Source organism: Haemorhous mexicanus, chromosome 8, assembly GCF_027477595.1.
Source record: "Haemorhous mexicanus isolate bHaeMex1 chromosome 8, bHaeMex1.pri, whole genome shotgun sequence".
NCBI lineage: Eukaryota > Metazoa > Chordata > Aves > Passeriformes > Fringillidae > Haemorhous > Haemorhous mexicanus.
The window spans coordinates 29,209,651-29,226,144 of record NC_082348.1 but is presented as its reverse complement, the minus strand read 5'-3'; the positions used below and the strand labels follow the sequence as shown (position 1 = coordinate 29,226,144).

Sequence of the window (16,494 nt, the reverse complement as noted above, 5' to 3'; positions counted from 1 at the left end):
TGTGGGGCACTGCGGGCACAGGGCACAAATGCTGGCGGTGGTGGCAGGAGTAGGGCATCTCACCTGGCCAGCAGAGCCGCTGCATAGTGCTGGGTGTCGGCACAGAGCAGCTTCTGCCAGACCCGCTTGTCCTCCAGAGCCATCAGCTTTTTGTCAAAGCCCAGTGTGGAGAGCAGAGCCTTCATGGTCTGCGCTGCAAAGCTGTGTGTCGAGCAAAGGCCAGGTCAGGCTGGGAGCGCTGGCCCTGGCCACGAGGGCGTGGGAAGGACGGGGCGACTGGCACCTGCTGGGGTTGCCGGGAAGGCCGTGTTCCTCCTGGCACGCTCTCCAGAAGCTCCGGGTCTCCGCGTCCTCTGCCGTCTGCTCTGTCATGGTGACAATTTGCAGGAGCAGAGCCACGAAGAGTTGGGGAGAGTGAAGGAGAATCGCAAAATGCCACTCGGACATGGGGGCAATCCTCCACAGCACCAGGGTTGCCTGCAAGAGACAAAGCAGCCCGAGGCAGCGCTCAGTGCCAGGGTGTCCATGAGGCAGGGCCCGAGGGGAGACGCAGGGCTGCACCCGGCCTGCTGCCCCTGAGCCTGCCCCTAGGCCAGCTTTCAGGCCGGGCAGGGAGCTGCAGGCTGGGGAGAGCACGGAGAGCTGCTGGAGAGGCGACCTGGAGGGCGAGCAAAGGCCAGCTCCAGAAACTCACAGCCAGGCCAAAGACGGCCTCGTTGTCCCCGCAGCAGTAGAAGCCGCCGTACGGTGGCTCCTCCTCCAGGGCGGAGAGCAGCGCCGGAAGCACCTCCTCCACAGCCACTTCCGACGTGCCGATGGCTCTCCACATCAGCGCCGTGGCTCTGTGGGACCAGAGGTGCGCGTCAGCACCGTGCCCCATGCTGGGGCCGGGGGACAGAGCCCCGGTGCCCTGAGGGGCCGGCAGGGAGCATGGCAGCAGGCTCTGCAAACAGAGGGGCCCGAGGCTCCCACAGCTCTCCGCCTGTCTGGCAGACCCCGCGGGACAGGCTGTACAGGGCGAGGGGCCCTACGGGCCGCTGAGCACCGCGCTCTCAAGGCACTTGTGCCCCGTACCTGTCACATGTTGGGGCACAGCGCAGGAGGCTCATCACCACCTGGGCAGGATGTTCCTCAGCCAGGCTCAGAATGGCCATTTGAAGCCCGGCGTCCACAGTGGCACAGGACGCGAGCCTCTCCAGGATGTCCCTGACCGTGGCCAGCACCTGGAGGAGGCGGCATTCGGAAGACTTGGAGTGCTGTCCAAGGGAGCAACGTGGCCAGCTTCCCCCAAGAAGTGCTTGCCTTCCCACCCCACTGTGATGGCCTCAAAGGCTGAGAGGGCCCAGCGGACGTAGCTTGAGGGGCCACGTGATCCTGGGAAGGCCTTCAGCCCTGGCCCCAGGCTGCTTACCTGCTGTGGAGAAACAGCAGCATTCTGGAAAATCTCCAGAGCTGGTGCAGGAGTCTCGGTCAGGGTGGGCATGGCCTCGGTCACTGGCATGCCCTGAGCCTGGGAGTCTGAGGGGGCCATGCCCTCGGTCAGGGCCATGTCGGCCTCCACCCTGCCCTCGGCCGTTGCCTGCTCAGAGGCCGCTGCCGGCTCCGAGGCCGCTGTGCTGGCAGCAGCCTCTGCCCGCAGCTCCTCGGGCCCGGAGTCGGGCTGGGCCGTGCCCTCGGTGGCGGTGCCGCGGGTCTGTCTGCGGGGCAGGCGCAGGAGCCTCCGCAGTGCCTGCAGCAGAAGGAAGGGCGGGAAGAGAGGGACGTTCCATGGTCTGCTCCAAGCGCGGGGCTGGGCCCAGCAGTGCCAGCAGGCCTGGCCCAGGTGGGGATGGCCACAGGTACCTTGGCTGCTCTGCGGAATGGGCCACGGGCGGGCTCCCGCTCCTGAGTCCGGTCCTTGGCTGCATCTGGCAAAGAGCAAGCACGGCCAGAGCTGAGGGGCCGCGGCAGAGGCCGGAGAACACTGCCCAGCCCTGGGCTCCCCAGGCAGGGACAGCCCCCCAGTGCCCAGGGGATGGAACCCGGCCATCGGGGAGGCAGCCCCGGCCCCTGTCCCATCCTGTCCGTGGGAACGTCCACAGGGATGGGATGGGATGGCATGGGATGGGATGGGATGGGATGGGATGGGATGGGATGGGATGGGATGGGATGGGACGGGGCCAGTCCGGCTACAGGATCCTGCCCTTTGGCCCAGCTCTGCCACTCACCGTCCTGCAGCGGCTGCAACTGCTCCGGCTCTGCAGGCTGCTGCTGCGCTGGGGCAGCTGCAGGGCCATTATTCCCCCGACGCCCCTTGAACAGGCGGATCACTCTGCTCGCCATCTCGCTGTCAGGCCTCGAGGGCACCTTTGACACAGATGCCTCACCAAAGCCCGAGTCAGCGAGTGCTGCAGTCCTGCCTTGCAGGCACCTGCGACAGAGGAGCGTCGGGAAGACCACAGCACAGCAAGTCCTGCGCTGTGTTCTGGAGGGCTCCTGCCACAATGACAGGAGGCTCCTGGTGGATGATGGATGTCACCGAGTCCCACGGCCTGGCCACCAGGGCACCGGCCGTAGGGATGGGAGATGCCTCGGAGAGCTCCGAGTCACCGAGTCCCGGGGTCTGGCCGTGAGGCCAGCCGCAGGAGGAACGCCTCGGAAAAGCTCCGGGTCGGAAGGAACGAGCCGGCTGTGCGGGGGCTCCTCACAGCACCGCTCTGTCCCGTCCTCTCCCGTCGCGTGCACCGAGCACTGTGGCGTGGCAGTGGCTCCACCAGCGCCTATGTCAGCGCGTGTCACAAAGGGCTGCTCCGACACCCTGTCCCACTTGGTCCCTGGGTGAGCCTGCTGCAGCGTGTCACAAAGGGCCCTTGGCCACACTGCCACATGCCCCGGGGCTGTCCCCTCTCCACCCAGGGTGCCCCAGGTTGGACAGAATCCAATGGCCCGGGTGTCTGACGCAGCCTTGGGCACACTAAGCCTGGCCAAGTGCTCAGGGAAGGGCTCTCCACGGTGCCCGGCCCGCACAGCCCAGCTCGGTGCCGGCCCTGGAGCAGAGCAGCTTCCAGCATGCAATTGGCAAACGTGTCCTGCCAAGAGTTAAAACACACCAGAGAGGGAAGGTGGCATGAATGTGTGCATAAAGGCCTTGAAATCACAGCTCTCTGAGAGGCATTTGGGGCTCTCGGCCGGACAGAGATGATCCGGCTCTGTCCTCTGCTCAAAGCGGGGGAACACACCCTGCCGCTGGTGCTTGGCTTGGTCTCCTCAGGCCCAGGCAGATGCCAAAGCTTCTCTTCACAGCCTTCTCCCTTCCCACACCCCTCTGCCAAGTGCAAGTGGCCTCAAGGACGGAAAGGAGCGCAGGGAGCCAAAGGCACACAGCTCGCTACCTCACTGGGGGCTGCTGGGGAAGCTCTTTGCTTGAGAAGCAAGCCCCTCTCTTGCAAAGGCATTTCTCCAAATGCCTCCATGTCCCGGGACACACCAACACACACCTAAGAAAGCCTGGCAAGGCTGAATTACTTCTGCCTCTGGCAGCACAGGCACTCCAGCTGGAGCTCATCTTCCTTGCCCCGAGTCTGTTTCCCCGTGTTCTTTGCGGTGCGCAGCCCCAGGCCCCCTATAAGCAAGAGCTGCCCGCTGCCTCCTCAGGTGCCTGAGCTCCTGCCCGCGCTCAGGGCAGCAAAACCAGGCTCTTCCCAGCCAGGAGCAGAGCCCTATTCCCCCAGGAGGCTCTCTGGTCAGCCCCTGTCCCACTGTGCCCGCAGCCCTACTCCTGCCCGCCCAGAACGCTCTTGGCACAGCAGAGCACAAGCTGGCCGCCTCTGGGCTCAGCACACCCCAAACACAGGCGCAGCAAGACGCAGCGGCTGCTTTGCAGCTGTGCCCCAGAGAGGTGGAAAGGGTCCCCTGCCTCTGGTCTCGCTTGCTTGGCTTTCTGACTGGCTCTGAGGCAGCAGGGGCTGCGATTGCTCCCTTGTGGGGAGAGCGGAGCCACCAGAACCGCACCCAGTGCAGGCACTGCCTGACAGCGCTGCGGCCACTGGGACGGTCGCGCCCCCGAGTCTCAGCCACTCCCTGCTGCTGCTGCTGCTGCTGCTCCATTTGCTTTTAGGCACACCCAAAGCTCAGTGCTAGGCCACACTGGTCTCTGGTTCTGCCTTCTTCTTGTCCCTGTGTAGGGATGGAGCATTGCTTTGCTTTCAGGAAGCTCTTTGTGAAACCTTCTGGCATTGCAAGCTCTTTTGGCCTCGGTGGATGCTTGCCATGGAATCCCTCAGGGCGGGGTTCAGAGCATCCTCAAGTTGGCTCTTCTAAAAGCCAGGGTCCTTGTCCCCTTCAGCGTGCTCAGCACGACCTTTAACTCCCCCCACGGTGCTGTGCAGCTGGAGCAGCAGGACAGGGACCTTTGCAGCCGGAGCTGCCCTTGTTCCTCTCTGCCCCTGCACAGAAGGCAGCACGGAGGAGAACGGCAGCAGGGCCCTGCGCGTCCCCGGGCTCAGGCTTTGCGCCGCTTCGGCTCCACGGAGTCACGGGTCAAGTGAAAAACTCAAACTGTTTATTAAGGGAAAGCCAAGGGAAGGGGTGAGCTGGGAGGCAAAGAAGGGGATGGGCAGGGCCTGAGGGCTGCAGGGAGGGAGCTGCCAACAGGGAGAGAGGTGGCAGGAGCTCCTGGAGCTTCCCACAGGCTCAGCTCTGAGCAGCAAGAGCTGTGCCTGGAGCTCCAGCTGGTCCATCCTGCTCTGCAGGTGCTCCCATCTTAGGGTTTTGGGAAACTGTTTATGAAGGGAAAGCGAAGCCAAGGGGTGAGCTGGGAAGTAAAAAAGGGGTTGGGCAAGGCCATAGGGTTGCAGGGAAGGAGCTGCCAACAGGGAGAAAGGTGGCAGGAGCTCCTGGAGCTTCCCACAGGCTCAGCTCTGAGCGGCAAGAGCTGTGCCTGGAGCTCCAGCTGGTTCATCCTGCTCTTCAGGTGCTCCCATCTTCAACGGGAACTGGCAATCCCCGAAGGAGGTCGGAACATCTGATCCAGCAGACGAACCGAGTCCTGCAGATCTTCTTTCGAACGCGAGCTGAAGCACAATGCTCATGCAGGATGGCCTCTCATCTCCTCTCAGGGCTTGAAGAGCTGGAAGCGAGAGGAACAGAGGTATGGTCAGTGGCCAGATGGAAGGAATCCAGGGAAAGCCTCCTGCCAGGGCCATGCCAGCCGGCTCTTGCCATGGCCAGGAGGGAGAAGGAGACAAGGGCTTCGGCCAGAAGGTGCTGGCCACGGATCCCCCACGTGTCCCTGACAGCTCTCCGGGCTCTGTCTCTGCAACCCCCCATCCGCAGAGGGAGCAGAGCCCTCCGCAGCGCCGGGGCCGGGATGTGCAGCCTCCCGCAGTGGTGCTCGCTGCCACGCGGCCGCCCTGACTCACCCTCAGTGAGGACCTGGAGCTCCTCCTTCTGCCCCGTCACGAGCACTCCGGCCAGCCCTGGCAAGACAGAGCCCGTGTCTGCCCCAGGCGGCACGGCTGCCCGACACGGGCGCTGCCGGCCCTGTGGCCGCACGCCCTCCTGGCCGGGCGGGGCTCCTGCCGGCCCCTGCCGCACGCTGTTGCCCGAGGGCACGGCTGCGGCCGGGCGGCGGCAGCGCCGAGGGCGGGCAGGGCTCCGGCGGCCGGGGCGCGGCTCCCACGGCCGGGGCAGCAGCCGGGCCGGGGGCAGGGAGGGGCGGCGGGCTCGCGGCTCACCCATGATCCTGACGGCCGCCCGTCGCACGGGCCGCTGCGGGCTCTGCAGGTACGGCAGGGCCCAGCGCAGGTGCTCGGCCGCTCGGCTCTCGTCCTGCAGCAGCTGCGGGGAGCACCGGCAGGGAAGACTCGGCGCGGGCGAGCTCTGCCCCTCGGCCGGGCGCTCCCTGCGCCCAGCGCTGGCCGAGCCGGCCCGGGGCAGGGAGCAGCGTGAGGGGCGCAGGCCGGCGGGCCCGGGCGCGGCGCTGGGCAGGGCCGCCGCAGCCGGCCCCCCGATCCGAGCACCGGGGGCAGGGCTCGGGCTCCCGGGCTGTCCTTACCAGGCGCTCGGCGAACTTCATCCGCTGCTTCTTCATCAGCAGCTCCTCGAGGTCCCTCCTCCTCAGGAAGCGTGCCGCACAAAGCAGGGCTTGGCCAGAGGCCTGGAGAGCGGCAGAGAGCCGCAGGTGGCACCTCAGGCTGGGGCATGGGAGCCGTGTCCCTGTGCCACGGCCAGGCGCGGCTGGAGCCCGCCAGGCGCCGGGGCAGGAGGCAGCCGAGCTCCCTGCCAGCAATCACACAAAACCTCACCTTGGCCACGTGTGGGTTCTCATCGTGGCAGCGCAAGAATAGAGGGAGCAGGCTCTGGCTCACGATTGTTGTCAGAGGAGTTTCCTCCTCTTCCACTACCAGGTCCATCACCATGCAGAAGAGCTCAATGGAGAGCCGCTGCACGTGGCTGTTGTCCTGGAAGCAGAGCAAAAGTCCTAAGCACCAACTACTCCAGGACCCTAGGGGCAAAGCCCAAAACTGCACAGAGCACAAAGTTTCCAGGCAGCGTCCAGTGCCCTTGGCGGGGGGCACAGAGCCTTACGTTCTCAAAGTGGGGCGGGAGGGGCTCAGCCAGCTTCAGGGCGGTGACGCTGGGTAGCACGAGGTCTTTGTCCTGGAGCACACACGTCAGCACGCAGAGGGTCATGCCGACCATCTCTGCGTCTGGATCGGCCAGCTGCTGCACCAGGTGTGGATACAGGCCGCGTATTCCTCTGCCCTGTGTGCGAGACGAGGCTGTGCTGTGAAGCCGTGAACGGCCGCAGCACCGCCAGCTGCTTGGGCCACTGGGGCAGCTGAAGCGGGAGGCAGGAGAGCTGGGAGCAGCTGCCTCTGCTGCCAAAGGCCGGCCAGGCCCAGAGGTCGGCCTTGCGCGGCCCCACGCTGCCAGCGGGGCTTCAGCCGCTGCCCCCTTCTCACCAGCGAGGGCTCCTTGCTGAGCACCACGAGGCCTCGGAGCGCCAGGCGCGGCCTGTCCCTGCACTCACTGGGCAGCTGCCTGGACAGCACCAGCAGGGCCCTGGGACCATCTTTGCTCAAGTCCAGGCACGGCAGGAGCTGACAGGCACCGGAGGGCAGTGTCAGGGGAGCCGGCCGGCCGCAGCCCGGAGCCGCACAGGGCCGGGCCCAGGCGGCTGCAGCTACGAGAGGGCCGAGGGATGGCAGCGCTGGCCATCAGGCTCACCTCCACAAAGAAAGCCAGGGCAGGCAGAGGGCAGCGTGGCTGCTTCCCGATGAGCAGGCTGAGCAGGTGCGAGGCCATGAAGGGACACAAGGGGGCCAAGGCACGGCGCACCTCCCTGGCAGGGGAAAAAGGCACCAAGGCCCTGAGCCAGCGGGCAAACCCCTCCCGGGAGTGACTTGCTGAGGTCTGACCGTTCCCCAGCACTCTGCAAGGGCACATGGGCCCCTTGGGAGGCGGCTGCTCCTGGGCATCCTCCTCTGCCAGCCTTTTCCAGTCTGCTCGGCCCTCCCTCCGTGACAAGGCCCTCTCGCTTACAAGCCCGGGGACCGTGTGGGGCACTGCGGGCACAGGGCACAAATGCTGGCGGTGGTGGCAGGAGTAGGGCATCTCACCTGGCCAGCAGAGCCGCTGCATAGTGCTGGGTGTCGGCACAGAGCAGCTTCTGCCAGACCTGCTTGTCCTCCAGAGCCATCAGCTTTTTGTCAAAGCCCAGTGTGGAGAGCAGAGCCTTCATGGTCTGCGCTGCAAAGCTGTGTGCCGAGCAAAGGCCAGGTCACGCTGGGAGCGCTGGCCCTGGCCACGAGGGCGTGGGAAGGACGGGGCGACTGGCACCTGCTGGGGTTGCCGGGAAGGCCGTGTTCCTCCTGGCACGCTCTCCAGAAGCTCCGGGTCTCCGCGTCCTCTGCCGTCTGCTCTGTCATGGTGACAATTTGCAGGAGCAGAGCCACGAAGAGTTGGGGAGAGTGAAGGAGAATTGCAAAATGCCACTCGGACATGGGGGCAATCCTCCACAGCACCAGGGTTGCCTGCAAGAGACAAAGCAGCCCGAGGCAGTGCTCAGTGCCAGGGTGTCCATGAGGCAGGGCCCGAGGGGAGACGCAGGGCTGCACCCGGCCTGCTGCCCCTGAGCCTGCCCCTAGGCCAGCTTTCAGGCCGGGCAGGGAGCTGCAGGCTGGGGAGAGCACGGAGAGCTGCTGGAGAGGCGACCTGGAGGGCGAGCAAAGGCCAGCTCCAGAAACTCACAGCCAGGCCAAAGACGGCCTCGTTGTCCCCGCAGCAGTAGAAGCCGCCGTACGGTGGCTCCTCCTCCAGGGCGGAGAGCAGCGCCGGAAGCACCTCCTCCACAGCCACTTCCGACGTGCCGATGGCTCTCCACATCAGCGCGGTGGCTCTGTGGGACCAGAGGTGCGCGTCAGCACCGTGCCCCGTGCTGGGGCCGGGGGACAGAGCCCCGGTGCCCTGAGGGGCCGGCAGGGAGCATGGCAGCAGGCTCTGCAAACAGAGGGGCCCGAGGCTCCCGCCTGTCTGGCAGACCCCGCGGGACAGGCTGTACAGGGCGAGGGGCCCTACGGGCCACTGAGCACCGCGCTCTCAAGGCACTTGTGCCCCGTACCTGTCACATGTTGGGGCACAGCGCAGGAGGCTCATCGCCACCTGGGCAGGATGTTCCTCAGCCAGGCTCAGAATGGCCATTTGAAGCCCGGCGTCCACAGTGGCACAGGACGCGAGCCTCTCCAGGATGTCCCTGACCGTGGCCAGCACCTGGAGGAGGCGGCATTCGGAAGACTTGGAGTGCTGTCCAAGGGAGCAATGTGGCCAGCTTCCCCCAAGAAGTGCTTGCCTTCCCACCCTACTGTGATGGCCTCAAAGGCTGAGAGGGCCCAGCGGACGTAGCTTGAGAGGCCACATGATCCTGGGAAGGCCTTCAGCCCTGGCCCCAGGCTGCTTACCTGCTGTGGAGAAACAGCAGCATTCTGGAAAATCTCCAGAGCTGGTGCAGGAGTCTCGGTCAGGGTGGGCATGGCCTCGGTTGCTGGCATGCCCTGAGCCTGGGAGTCTGAGGGGGCCATGCCCTCGGGCAGGGCCATGTCGGCCTCCACCCTGCCCTCGGCCGTTGCCTGCTCAGAGGCCGCTGCCGGCTCCGAGGCCGCTGTGCTGGCAGCAGCCTCTGCCCGCAGCTCCTCGGGCCCGGAGTCGGGCTGGGCCGTGCCCTCGGTGGCGGTGCCGCGGGTCTGTCTGCGGGGCAGGCGCAGGAGCCTCCGCAGTGCCTGCAGCAGAAGGAAGGGCGGGAAGAGAGGGACGTTCCATGTCTGCTCCAAGTGCAGGGCTGGGCCCAGCAGTGCCAGCAGGCCTGGCCCAGGTGGGGATGGCCACAGGTACCTTGGCTGCTCTGCGGAATGGGCCACGGGCGGGCTCCCGCTCCTGAGTCCGGTCCTTGGCTGCATCTGGCAAAGAGCAAGCACGGCCAGAGCTGAGGGGCCGCGGCAGAGGCCGGAGAACACTGCCCAGCCCTGGGCTTCCCAGGCAGGGACAGCCCCCCAGTGCCCAGGGGATGGAACCCGGCCATCGGGGAGGCAGCCCCGGCCCCTGTCCCATCCTGTCCGTGGGAACGTCCACAGGGATGGGATGGGATGGGATGGGATGGGATGGGATGGGATGGGATGGGATGGGATGGGATGGGATGGGATGGGATGGGATGGGACGGGGCCAGTCCGGCTACAGGATCCTGCCCTTTGGCCCAGCTCTGCCACTCACTGTCCTGCAGCGGCTGCAACTGCTCCGGCTCTGCAGGCTGCTGCTGCGCTGGGGCAGCTGCAGGGCCATTATTCCCCCGACGCCCCTTGAACAGGCGGATCACTCTGCTCGCCATCTCGCTGTCAGGCCTCGAGGGCACCTTTGACACAGATGCCTCACCAAAGCCCGAGTCAGCGAGTGCCGCAGTCCTGCCTTGCAGGCACCTGCGACAGAGGAGCGTCGGGAAGGCCACAGCACAGCAAGTCCTGCGCTGTGTTCTGGAGGGCTCCTGCCACAATGACAGGAGGCTCCTGGTGAATGATGGATGTCACCGAGTCCCACGGCCTGACCACGAGGGCACCGGCCGCAGGGATGGGAGATGCCTCGGAAAGCTCCGAGGCACCGAGCCCCGGGGTCTGGCCGTGAGGCCAGCCGCAGGAGGAACGCCTCGGAAAAGCTCCGGGTCGGCAAGGATCGAGCTGGCTGTGCGGGGGCTCCTCACAGCACCGCTCTGTCCCGTCCTCTCCCGTCGCGTGCACCGAGCACTGTGGCGTGGCAGTGGCTCCACCAGCGCCTATGTCAGCGCGTGTCACAAAGGGCTGCTCCGACACCCTGTCCCACTTGGTCCCTGGGTGAGCCTGCTGCAGCGTGTCACAAAGGGCCCTTGGCCACACTGCCACGTGCCCCTGGGCTGTCCCCTCTCCACCCAAGGTGCCCCAGGTTGGACAGAATCCAATGGCCCGGGTGTCTGATGCAGCCCTGGACACACTAAGCCTGGCCAAGTGCTCAGGGAAAGGCTCTCCACGGTGCCCGGCCCGCACAGCCCAGCTCGGTGCTGGCCCTGGAGCAGAGCAGCTTCCAGCACGCAAGAGGCAAACGTGTCCTGCCAAGAGTTAAAACACACCAGAGAGGGAAGGTGGCATGAATGTGTGCATAAAGGCCTTGAAATCACAGCTCTCTGAGAGGCATTTGGGGCTCTCGGCCGGACAGAGATGATCCGGCTCTGTCCTCTGCTCAAAGCGGGGGAACACACCCTGCCGCTGATGCTTTGCTTGGTCTCCTCAGGCCCAGGCAGATGCCAAAGCTGCTCTTCACAGCCTTCTCCCTTCCCACACCCCTCTGCCAAGTGCAAGTGGCCTCAAGGACGGAAAGGAGCGCAGGGAGCCAAAGGCACACAGCTCACTACCTCACTGGGGGCTGCTGGAGAAGCTCTTTGCTTGAGAAGCAAGCCCCTCTCTTGCAAAGGCATTTCTCCAAATGCCTCCATGTCCCGGGACACACCAACACACACCTAAGAAAGCCTGGCAAGGCTGAACTACTTCTGCTCCTGGCAGCACAGGCACTCCAGCTGGAGCTCATCTTCCTTGCCCCGAGTCTGTTTCCCCGTGTCCCTTGCGGTGCGCAGCCCCAGGCCCCCTATAAGCAAGAGCTGCCCGCTGCCTCCTCAGGTGCCTGAGCTCCTGCCTGCGCTCAGGGCAGCAAAACCAGGCTCTTCCCAGCCAGGGAGCAGAGCCCTGTTCCCCCAGGAGGCTCTGGTCAGCCCCTGTCCCACTGTGCCCGCAGCCCTTCTCCTGCCCGCCCAGAACGCTCTTGGCACAGCAGAGCACAAGCTGGCCGCCTCTGGGCTCAGCACACCCCAAACACAGGCGCAGCAAGACGCAGCAGCTGCTTTGCAGCCGTGCCCCAGAGAGGTGGAAAGGGTCCCCTGCCTCTGGTCTCGCTTGCTTGGCTTTCTGACTGGCTCTGAGGCAGCAGGGGCTGCGATTGCTCCCTTGTGGGGAGAGCGGAGCCGCCGGAACCGCACCCAGTGCAGGCACTGCCTGACAGCGCTGCGGCCACTGGGACGGTCGCGCCCCCGAGTCTCAGCCACTCCCTGCTGCTGCTGCTGCTGCTGCTCCATTTGCTTTTAGGCACACCCAAAGCTCAGTGCTAGGCCACGCTGGTCTCTGGTTCTGCCCTCTTCCTGTCCCTGTGTAGGGATGGAGCATTGCTTTGCTTTCAGGAAGCTCTTTGTGAAACCTTCTGGCATTGCAAGCTCTTTTGGCCTCGGTGGATGCTTGCCATGGAATCCCTCAGGGCGGGGTTCAGAGCATCCTCAGGTTGGCTCTTCTAAAAGCCAGGGTCCTTGTCCCCTTCAGCGTGCTCAGCACGACCTTTAACTCCCCCCACGGTGCTGTGCAGCTGGAGCAGCAGGACAGGGACCTTTGCAGCCGGAGCTGCCCTTGTTCCTCTCTGCCCCTGCACAGAAGGCAGCGCGGAGGAGAACGGCAGCAGGGCCCTGCGTGTCCCCGGGCTCAGGCTTTGCGCCGCTTCGGCTCCACGGAGTCGCGGGTCAAGTGAAAAACTCAAACTGTTTATTAAGGGAAAGCCAAGGGAAGGGGTGAGCTGGGAGGCAAAGAAGGGGATGGGCAGGGCCTGAGGGCTGCAGGGAGGGAGCTGCCAACAGGGAGAGAGGTGGCAGGAGCTCCTGGAGCTTCCCACAGGCTCAGCTCTGAGCAGCAAGAGCTGTGCCTGGAGCTCCAGCTGGTCCATCCTGCTCTGCAGGTGCTCCCATCTTAGGGTTTTGGGAAACTGTTTATGAAGGGAAAGCGAAGCCAAGGGGTGAGCTGGGAAGTAAAAAAGGGGTTGGGCAAGGCCATAGGGTTGCAGGGAAGGAGCTGCCAACAGGGAGAGAGGTGGCAGGAGCTCCTGGAGCTTCCCACAGGCTCAGCTCTGAGCGGCAAGAGCTGTGCCTGGAGCTCCAGCTGGTCCATCCTGCTCTGCAGGTGCTCCCATCTTCACCGGGAACTGGAAATCCCCAAAGGATGCCGGAACATCTGATCCAGCAGACGAACCGAGTCCTGCAGATCTTCTTTCGAACGCGAGCTGAAGCACAATGCTCATGCAGGATGGCCTCTCATCTCCTCTCAGGGCTTGAAGAGCTGGAAGCGAGAGGAACAGAGGCATGGTCAGTGGCCAGATGGAGGGAATCCAGGGAAAGCCTCCTGCCAGGGCCATGCCAGCCGGCTCTTGCCATGGCCAGGAGGGAGAAGGAGACAAGGGCTTCGGCCAGAAGGTGCTGGCCACGGATCCCCCACGTGTCCCTGACAGCTCTCCGGGCTCTGTCTCTGCCACCCCCCATCCGCAGAGGGAGCAGAGCCCTCCGCAGCGCCGGGGCCGGGATGTGCAGCATCCCGCAGTGGTGCTCGCTGCCACGCGGCCGCCCTGACTCACCCTCAGTGAGGACCTGGAGCTCCTCCTTCTGCCCCGTCACGAGCACTCCGGCCAGCCCTGGCAAGACAGAGCCCGTGTCTGCCCCAGGCGGCACGGCTGCCCGACACGGGCGCTGCCGGCCCTGTGGCCGCACGCCCTCCTGGCCGGGCGGGGCTCCTGCCGGCCCCTGCCGCACGCTGTTGCCCGAGGGCACGGCTGCGGCCGGGCGGCGGCAGCGCCGAGGGCGGGCGGGGCTCCGGCGGCCGGGGCGCGGCTCCCACGGCCGGGGCAGCAGCCGGGCCGGGGGCAGGGAGGGGCGGCGGGCTCGCGGCTCACCCATGATCCTGACGGCCGCCCGTCGCACGGGCCGCTGCGGGCTCTGCAGGTACGGCAGGGCCCAGCGCAGGTGCTCGGCCGCTCGGCTCTCGTCCTGCAGCAGCTGCGGGGAGCACCGGCAGGGAAGGCTCGGCGCGGGCGAGCTCTGCCCCTCGGCCGGGCGCTCCCTGCGCCCAGCGCCGGCCAAGCCGGCCCGGGGCAGGGAGCAGCGTGAGGGGCGCAGGCCGGCGGGCCCGGGCGCGGCGCTGGGCAGGGCCGCCGCTGCCGGCCCCCCGCACCGAGCACCGGGGGCAGGGCTCGGGCTCCCGGGCTCTCCTTACCAGGCGCTCGGCGAACTTCATCCGCTGCTTCTTCATCAGCAGCTCCTCGAGGTCCCTCCTCCTCAGGAAGCGTGCCGCATAAAGCAGGGCTTCGCCAGAGGCCTGGAGAGCGGCAGAGAGCCGCAGGTGGCACCTCAGGCTGGGGCACGGGAGCCGTGTCCCTGTGCCACGGCCAGGCGCGGCTGGAGCCCGCCAGGCGCCGGGGCAGGAGGCAGCCGAGCTCCCTGCCAGCAATCACACAAAACCTCACCTTGGCCACGTGTGGGTTCTCATCGTGGCAGCGCAAGAATAGAGGGAGCAGGCTCTGGCTCACGATTGTCGTCAGAGGAGTTTCCTCCTCTTCCACTACCAGGTCCATCACCATGCAGAAGAGCTCAATGGAGAGCCGCTGCACGTGGCTGTTGTCCTGGAAGGAGAGCAAAAGTCCTAAGCACCAACTACTCCAGGCCCATAGGGGCAAAGCCCAAAACTGCACAGAGCACAAAGTTTCCAGGCAGCGTCCAGTGCCCTTGGCGGGGGGCACAGAGCCTTACGTTCTCAAAGTGGGGCAGGAGAGGCTCAGCCAGCTTCAGGGCGGTGACGCTGGGTAGCACGAGGTCTTTGTCCTGGAGCACACACGTCAGCACACAGAGGGTCATGCCGACCATCTCTGCGTCTGGATCGGCCAGCTGCTGCACCAGGTGTGGATACAGGCCGCGTATTCCTCTGCCCTGTGTGCAAGACGAGGCTGTGCTGTGAAGCCGTGAACGGCCGCAGCACCGCCAGCTGCTTGGGCCACTGGGGCAGCTGAAGCGGGAGGCAGGAGAGCTGGGAGCAGCTGCCTCTGCTGCCAAAGGCCGGCCAGGCCCAGAGGTCGGCCTTGCGCGGCCCCACGCTGCCAGCGGGGCTTCAGCCGCTGCCCCCTTCTCACCAGCGAGGGCTCCTTGCTGAGCACCACGAGGCCTCGGAGCGCCAGGCGCAGCCTGTCCCTGCTGCCTCTGGGCAGCTGCCTGGACAGCACCAGCAGGGCCCTGGGACCGTCTTTGCTCAAGTCCAGGCACGGCAGGAGCTGACAGGCACCGGAGGGCAGTGTCAGGGGAGCCGGCCGGCCGCAGCCCGGAGCCGCACAGGGCCGGGCCCAGGCGGCTGCAGCTACGAGAGGGCCGAGGGATGGCAGCGCTGGCCATCAGGCTCACCTCCACAAAGAAAGCCAGGGCAGGCAGAGGGCAGCGTGGCTGCTTCCCGATGAGCAGGCCGAGCAGGTGCGAGGCCATGAAGGGACACAAGGGGGCCAAGGCACGGCGCATCTCCCTGGCAGGGGAAAAAGGCACCAAGGCCCTGAGCCAGCGGGCAAACCCCTCCCGGGAGTGACTCGCTGAGGTCTGACCGTTCCCCAGCACTCTGCAAGGGCACATGGGCCCCTTGGGAGGCGGCTGCTCCTGGGCATCCTCCTCTGCCAGCCTTTTCCAGTCTGCTCGGCCCTCCCTCGGTGACAAGGCCCTCTCGCTTACAAGCCCGGGGACCGTGTGGGGCACTGCGGGCACAGGGCACAAATGCTGGCGGTGGTGGCAGGAGTAGGGCATCTCACCTGGCCAGCAGAGCCGCTGCATAGTGCTGGGTGTCGGCACAGAGCAGCTTCTGCCAGACCCGCTTGTCCTCCAGAGCCATCAGCTTTTTGTCAAAGCCCAGTGTGGAGAGCAGAGCCTTCATGGTCTGCGCTGCAAAGCTGTGTGCCGAGCAAAGGCCAGGTCACGCTGGGAGCGCTGGCCCTGGCCACGAGGGCGTGGGAAGGACGGGGCGACTGGCACCTGCTGGGGTTGCTGGGAAGGCCGTGTTCCTCCTGGCACGCTCTCCAGAAGCTCCGGGTCTCCGCGTCCTCTGCTGTCTGCTCTGTCATGGTGACAATTTGCAGGAGCAGAGCCACGAAGAGTTGGGGAGAGTGAAGGAGAATTGCAAAATGCCACTCGGACATGGGGGCAATCCTCCACAGCACCAGGGTTGCCTGCAAGAGACAAAGCAGCCCGAGGCAGCGCTCAGTGCCAGGGTGTCCATGAGGCAGGGCCCGAGGGGAGACGCAGGGGTGCACCCGGCCTGCTGCCCCTGAGCCTGCCCCTAGGCCAGCTTTCAGGCCGGGCAGGGAGCGGCAGGCTGGGGAGAGCACGGAGAGCTGCTGGAGAGGCAACCTGGAGGGCGAGCAAAGGCCAGCTCCAGAAACTCACAGCCAGGCCAAAGACGGCCTCGTTGTCCCCGCAGCAGTAGAAGCCGCCGTACGGTGGCTCCTCCTCCAGGGCGGAGAGCAGCGCCGGAAGCACCTCCTCCACAGCCACTTCCGACGTGCCGATGGCTCTCCACATCAGCGCGGTGGCTCTGTGGGACCAGAGGTGCGCGTCAGCACCGTGCCCCGTGCTGGGGCCGGGGGACAGAGCCCCGGTGCCCTGAGGGGCCGGCAGGGAGCATGGCAGCAGGCTCTGCAAACAGAGGGGCCCGAGGCTCCCACAGCTCTCCGCCTGTCTGGCAGACCCCGCGGGACAGGCTGTACAGGGCGAGGGGCCCTACGGGCCGCTGAGCACCGCGCTCTCAAGGCACTTGTGCCCCGTACCTGTCACATGTTGGGGCACAGCGCAGGAGGCTCATCACCACCTGGGCAGGATGTTCCTCAGCCAGGCTCAGAATGGCCATTTGAAGCCCGGCGTCCACAGTGGCACAGGACGCGAGCCTCTCCAGGATGTCCCTGACCGTGGCCAGCACCTGGAGGAGGCGGCATGGGGAAGACTTGGAGTGCTGTCCAAGGGAGCAACGTGGCCAGCTTCCCCCAAGAAGTGCTTGCCTTCCCACCCCACTGTGATGGCCTCAAAGGCTGAGAGGGCCCAGCGGACGTAGCTTGAGGGGCCACGTGATCCTGGGAGGCCTTCAGCCCTGGCCCCAGGCTGCTTACCTGCTGTGG

The 16,494-nt window shown here is 66.0% G+C and overlaps 2 protein-coding genes across 2 annotated transcripts; both read right to left on the bottom strand.

Moving 5' to 3' along the window:
* Window positions 1-4,518: 4,518 nt before the first annotated feature.
* LOC132330240 (maestro heat-like repeat-containing protein family member 6) lies at window positions 4,519-8,020 on the bottom strand. Its single transcript, XM_059852313.1, has 10 exons — window positions 7,822-8,020; window positions 7,602-7,739; window positions 7,216-7,324; window positions 6,945-7,082; window positions 6,568-6,744; window positions 6,285-6,440; window positions 6,035-6,136; window positions 5,715-5,817; window positions 5,400-5,456; window positions 4,519-5,107 (listed from the first exon to the last, which is right to left on the bottom strand). The coding sequence occupies exons 1-10, from the start codon at window positions 7,983-7,985 to the stop codon at window positions 4,893-4,895; spliced, it is 1,359 nt and encodes a 452-aa protein (XP_059708296.1). The 5' UTR covers window positions 7,986-8,020; the 3' UTR covers window positions 4,519-4,892.
* A 4,035-nt stretch (window positions 8,021-12,055) lies between these two features.
* LOC132330712 (uncharacterized) lies at window positions 12,056-14,537 on the bottom strand. The gene is made up of 7 exons (XM_059853407.1): window positions 14,482-14,537; window positions 14,105-14,281; window positions 13,822-13,977; window positions 13,572-13,673; window positions 13,252-13,354; window positions 12,937-12,993; window positions 12,056-12,644 (listed from the first exon to the last, which is right to left on the bottom strand). Exons 2-7 carry the CDS (start codon window positions 14,216-14,218, stop codon window positions 12,430-12,432), a joined length of 747 nt encoding a protein of 248 aa, XP_059709390.1. The 5' UTR covers window positions 14,219-14,281; window positions 14,482-14,537; the 3' UTR covers window positions 12,056-12,429.
* Between the last annotated feature and the right edge of the window lie 1,957 nt (window positions 14,538-16,494).

Bases quoted from the DNA above. Each gene is read 5' to 3' on its own strand.
- LOC132330240 (XM_059852313.1), bottom strand. From the start codon at position 7,985: ATGTCCGAGTGGCATTTTGCAATTCTCCTTCACTCTCCCCAACTCTTC. The intron at 7,740-7,821 runs GTGCCAGTCGCC...CTCGGCACACAG, and splicing joins CTTCCCGGCAACCCCAGCAG to CTTTGCAGCGCAGACCATGA. The intron at 7,325-7,601 runs GTGAGATGCCCT...TTCCCCTGCCAG, and splicing joins GCAGCGGCTCTGCTGGCCAG to GGAGGTGCGCCGTGCCTTGG.
- LOC132330712 (XM_059853407.1), bottom strand. From the start codon at position 14,218: ATGGTCGGCATGACCCTCTGTGTGCTGACGTGTGTGCTCCAGGACAAA. The intron at 13,978-14,104 runs GTAAGGCTCTGT...CTCTCCTTCCAG, and splicing joins TCCTGCCCCACTTTGAGAAC to GACAACAGCCACGTGCAGCG. The intron at 13,355-13,571 runs GTAAGGAGAGCC...TGCTCCCCGCAG, and splicing joins TGAAGTTCGCCGAGCGCCTG to CTGCTGCAGGACGAGAGCCG.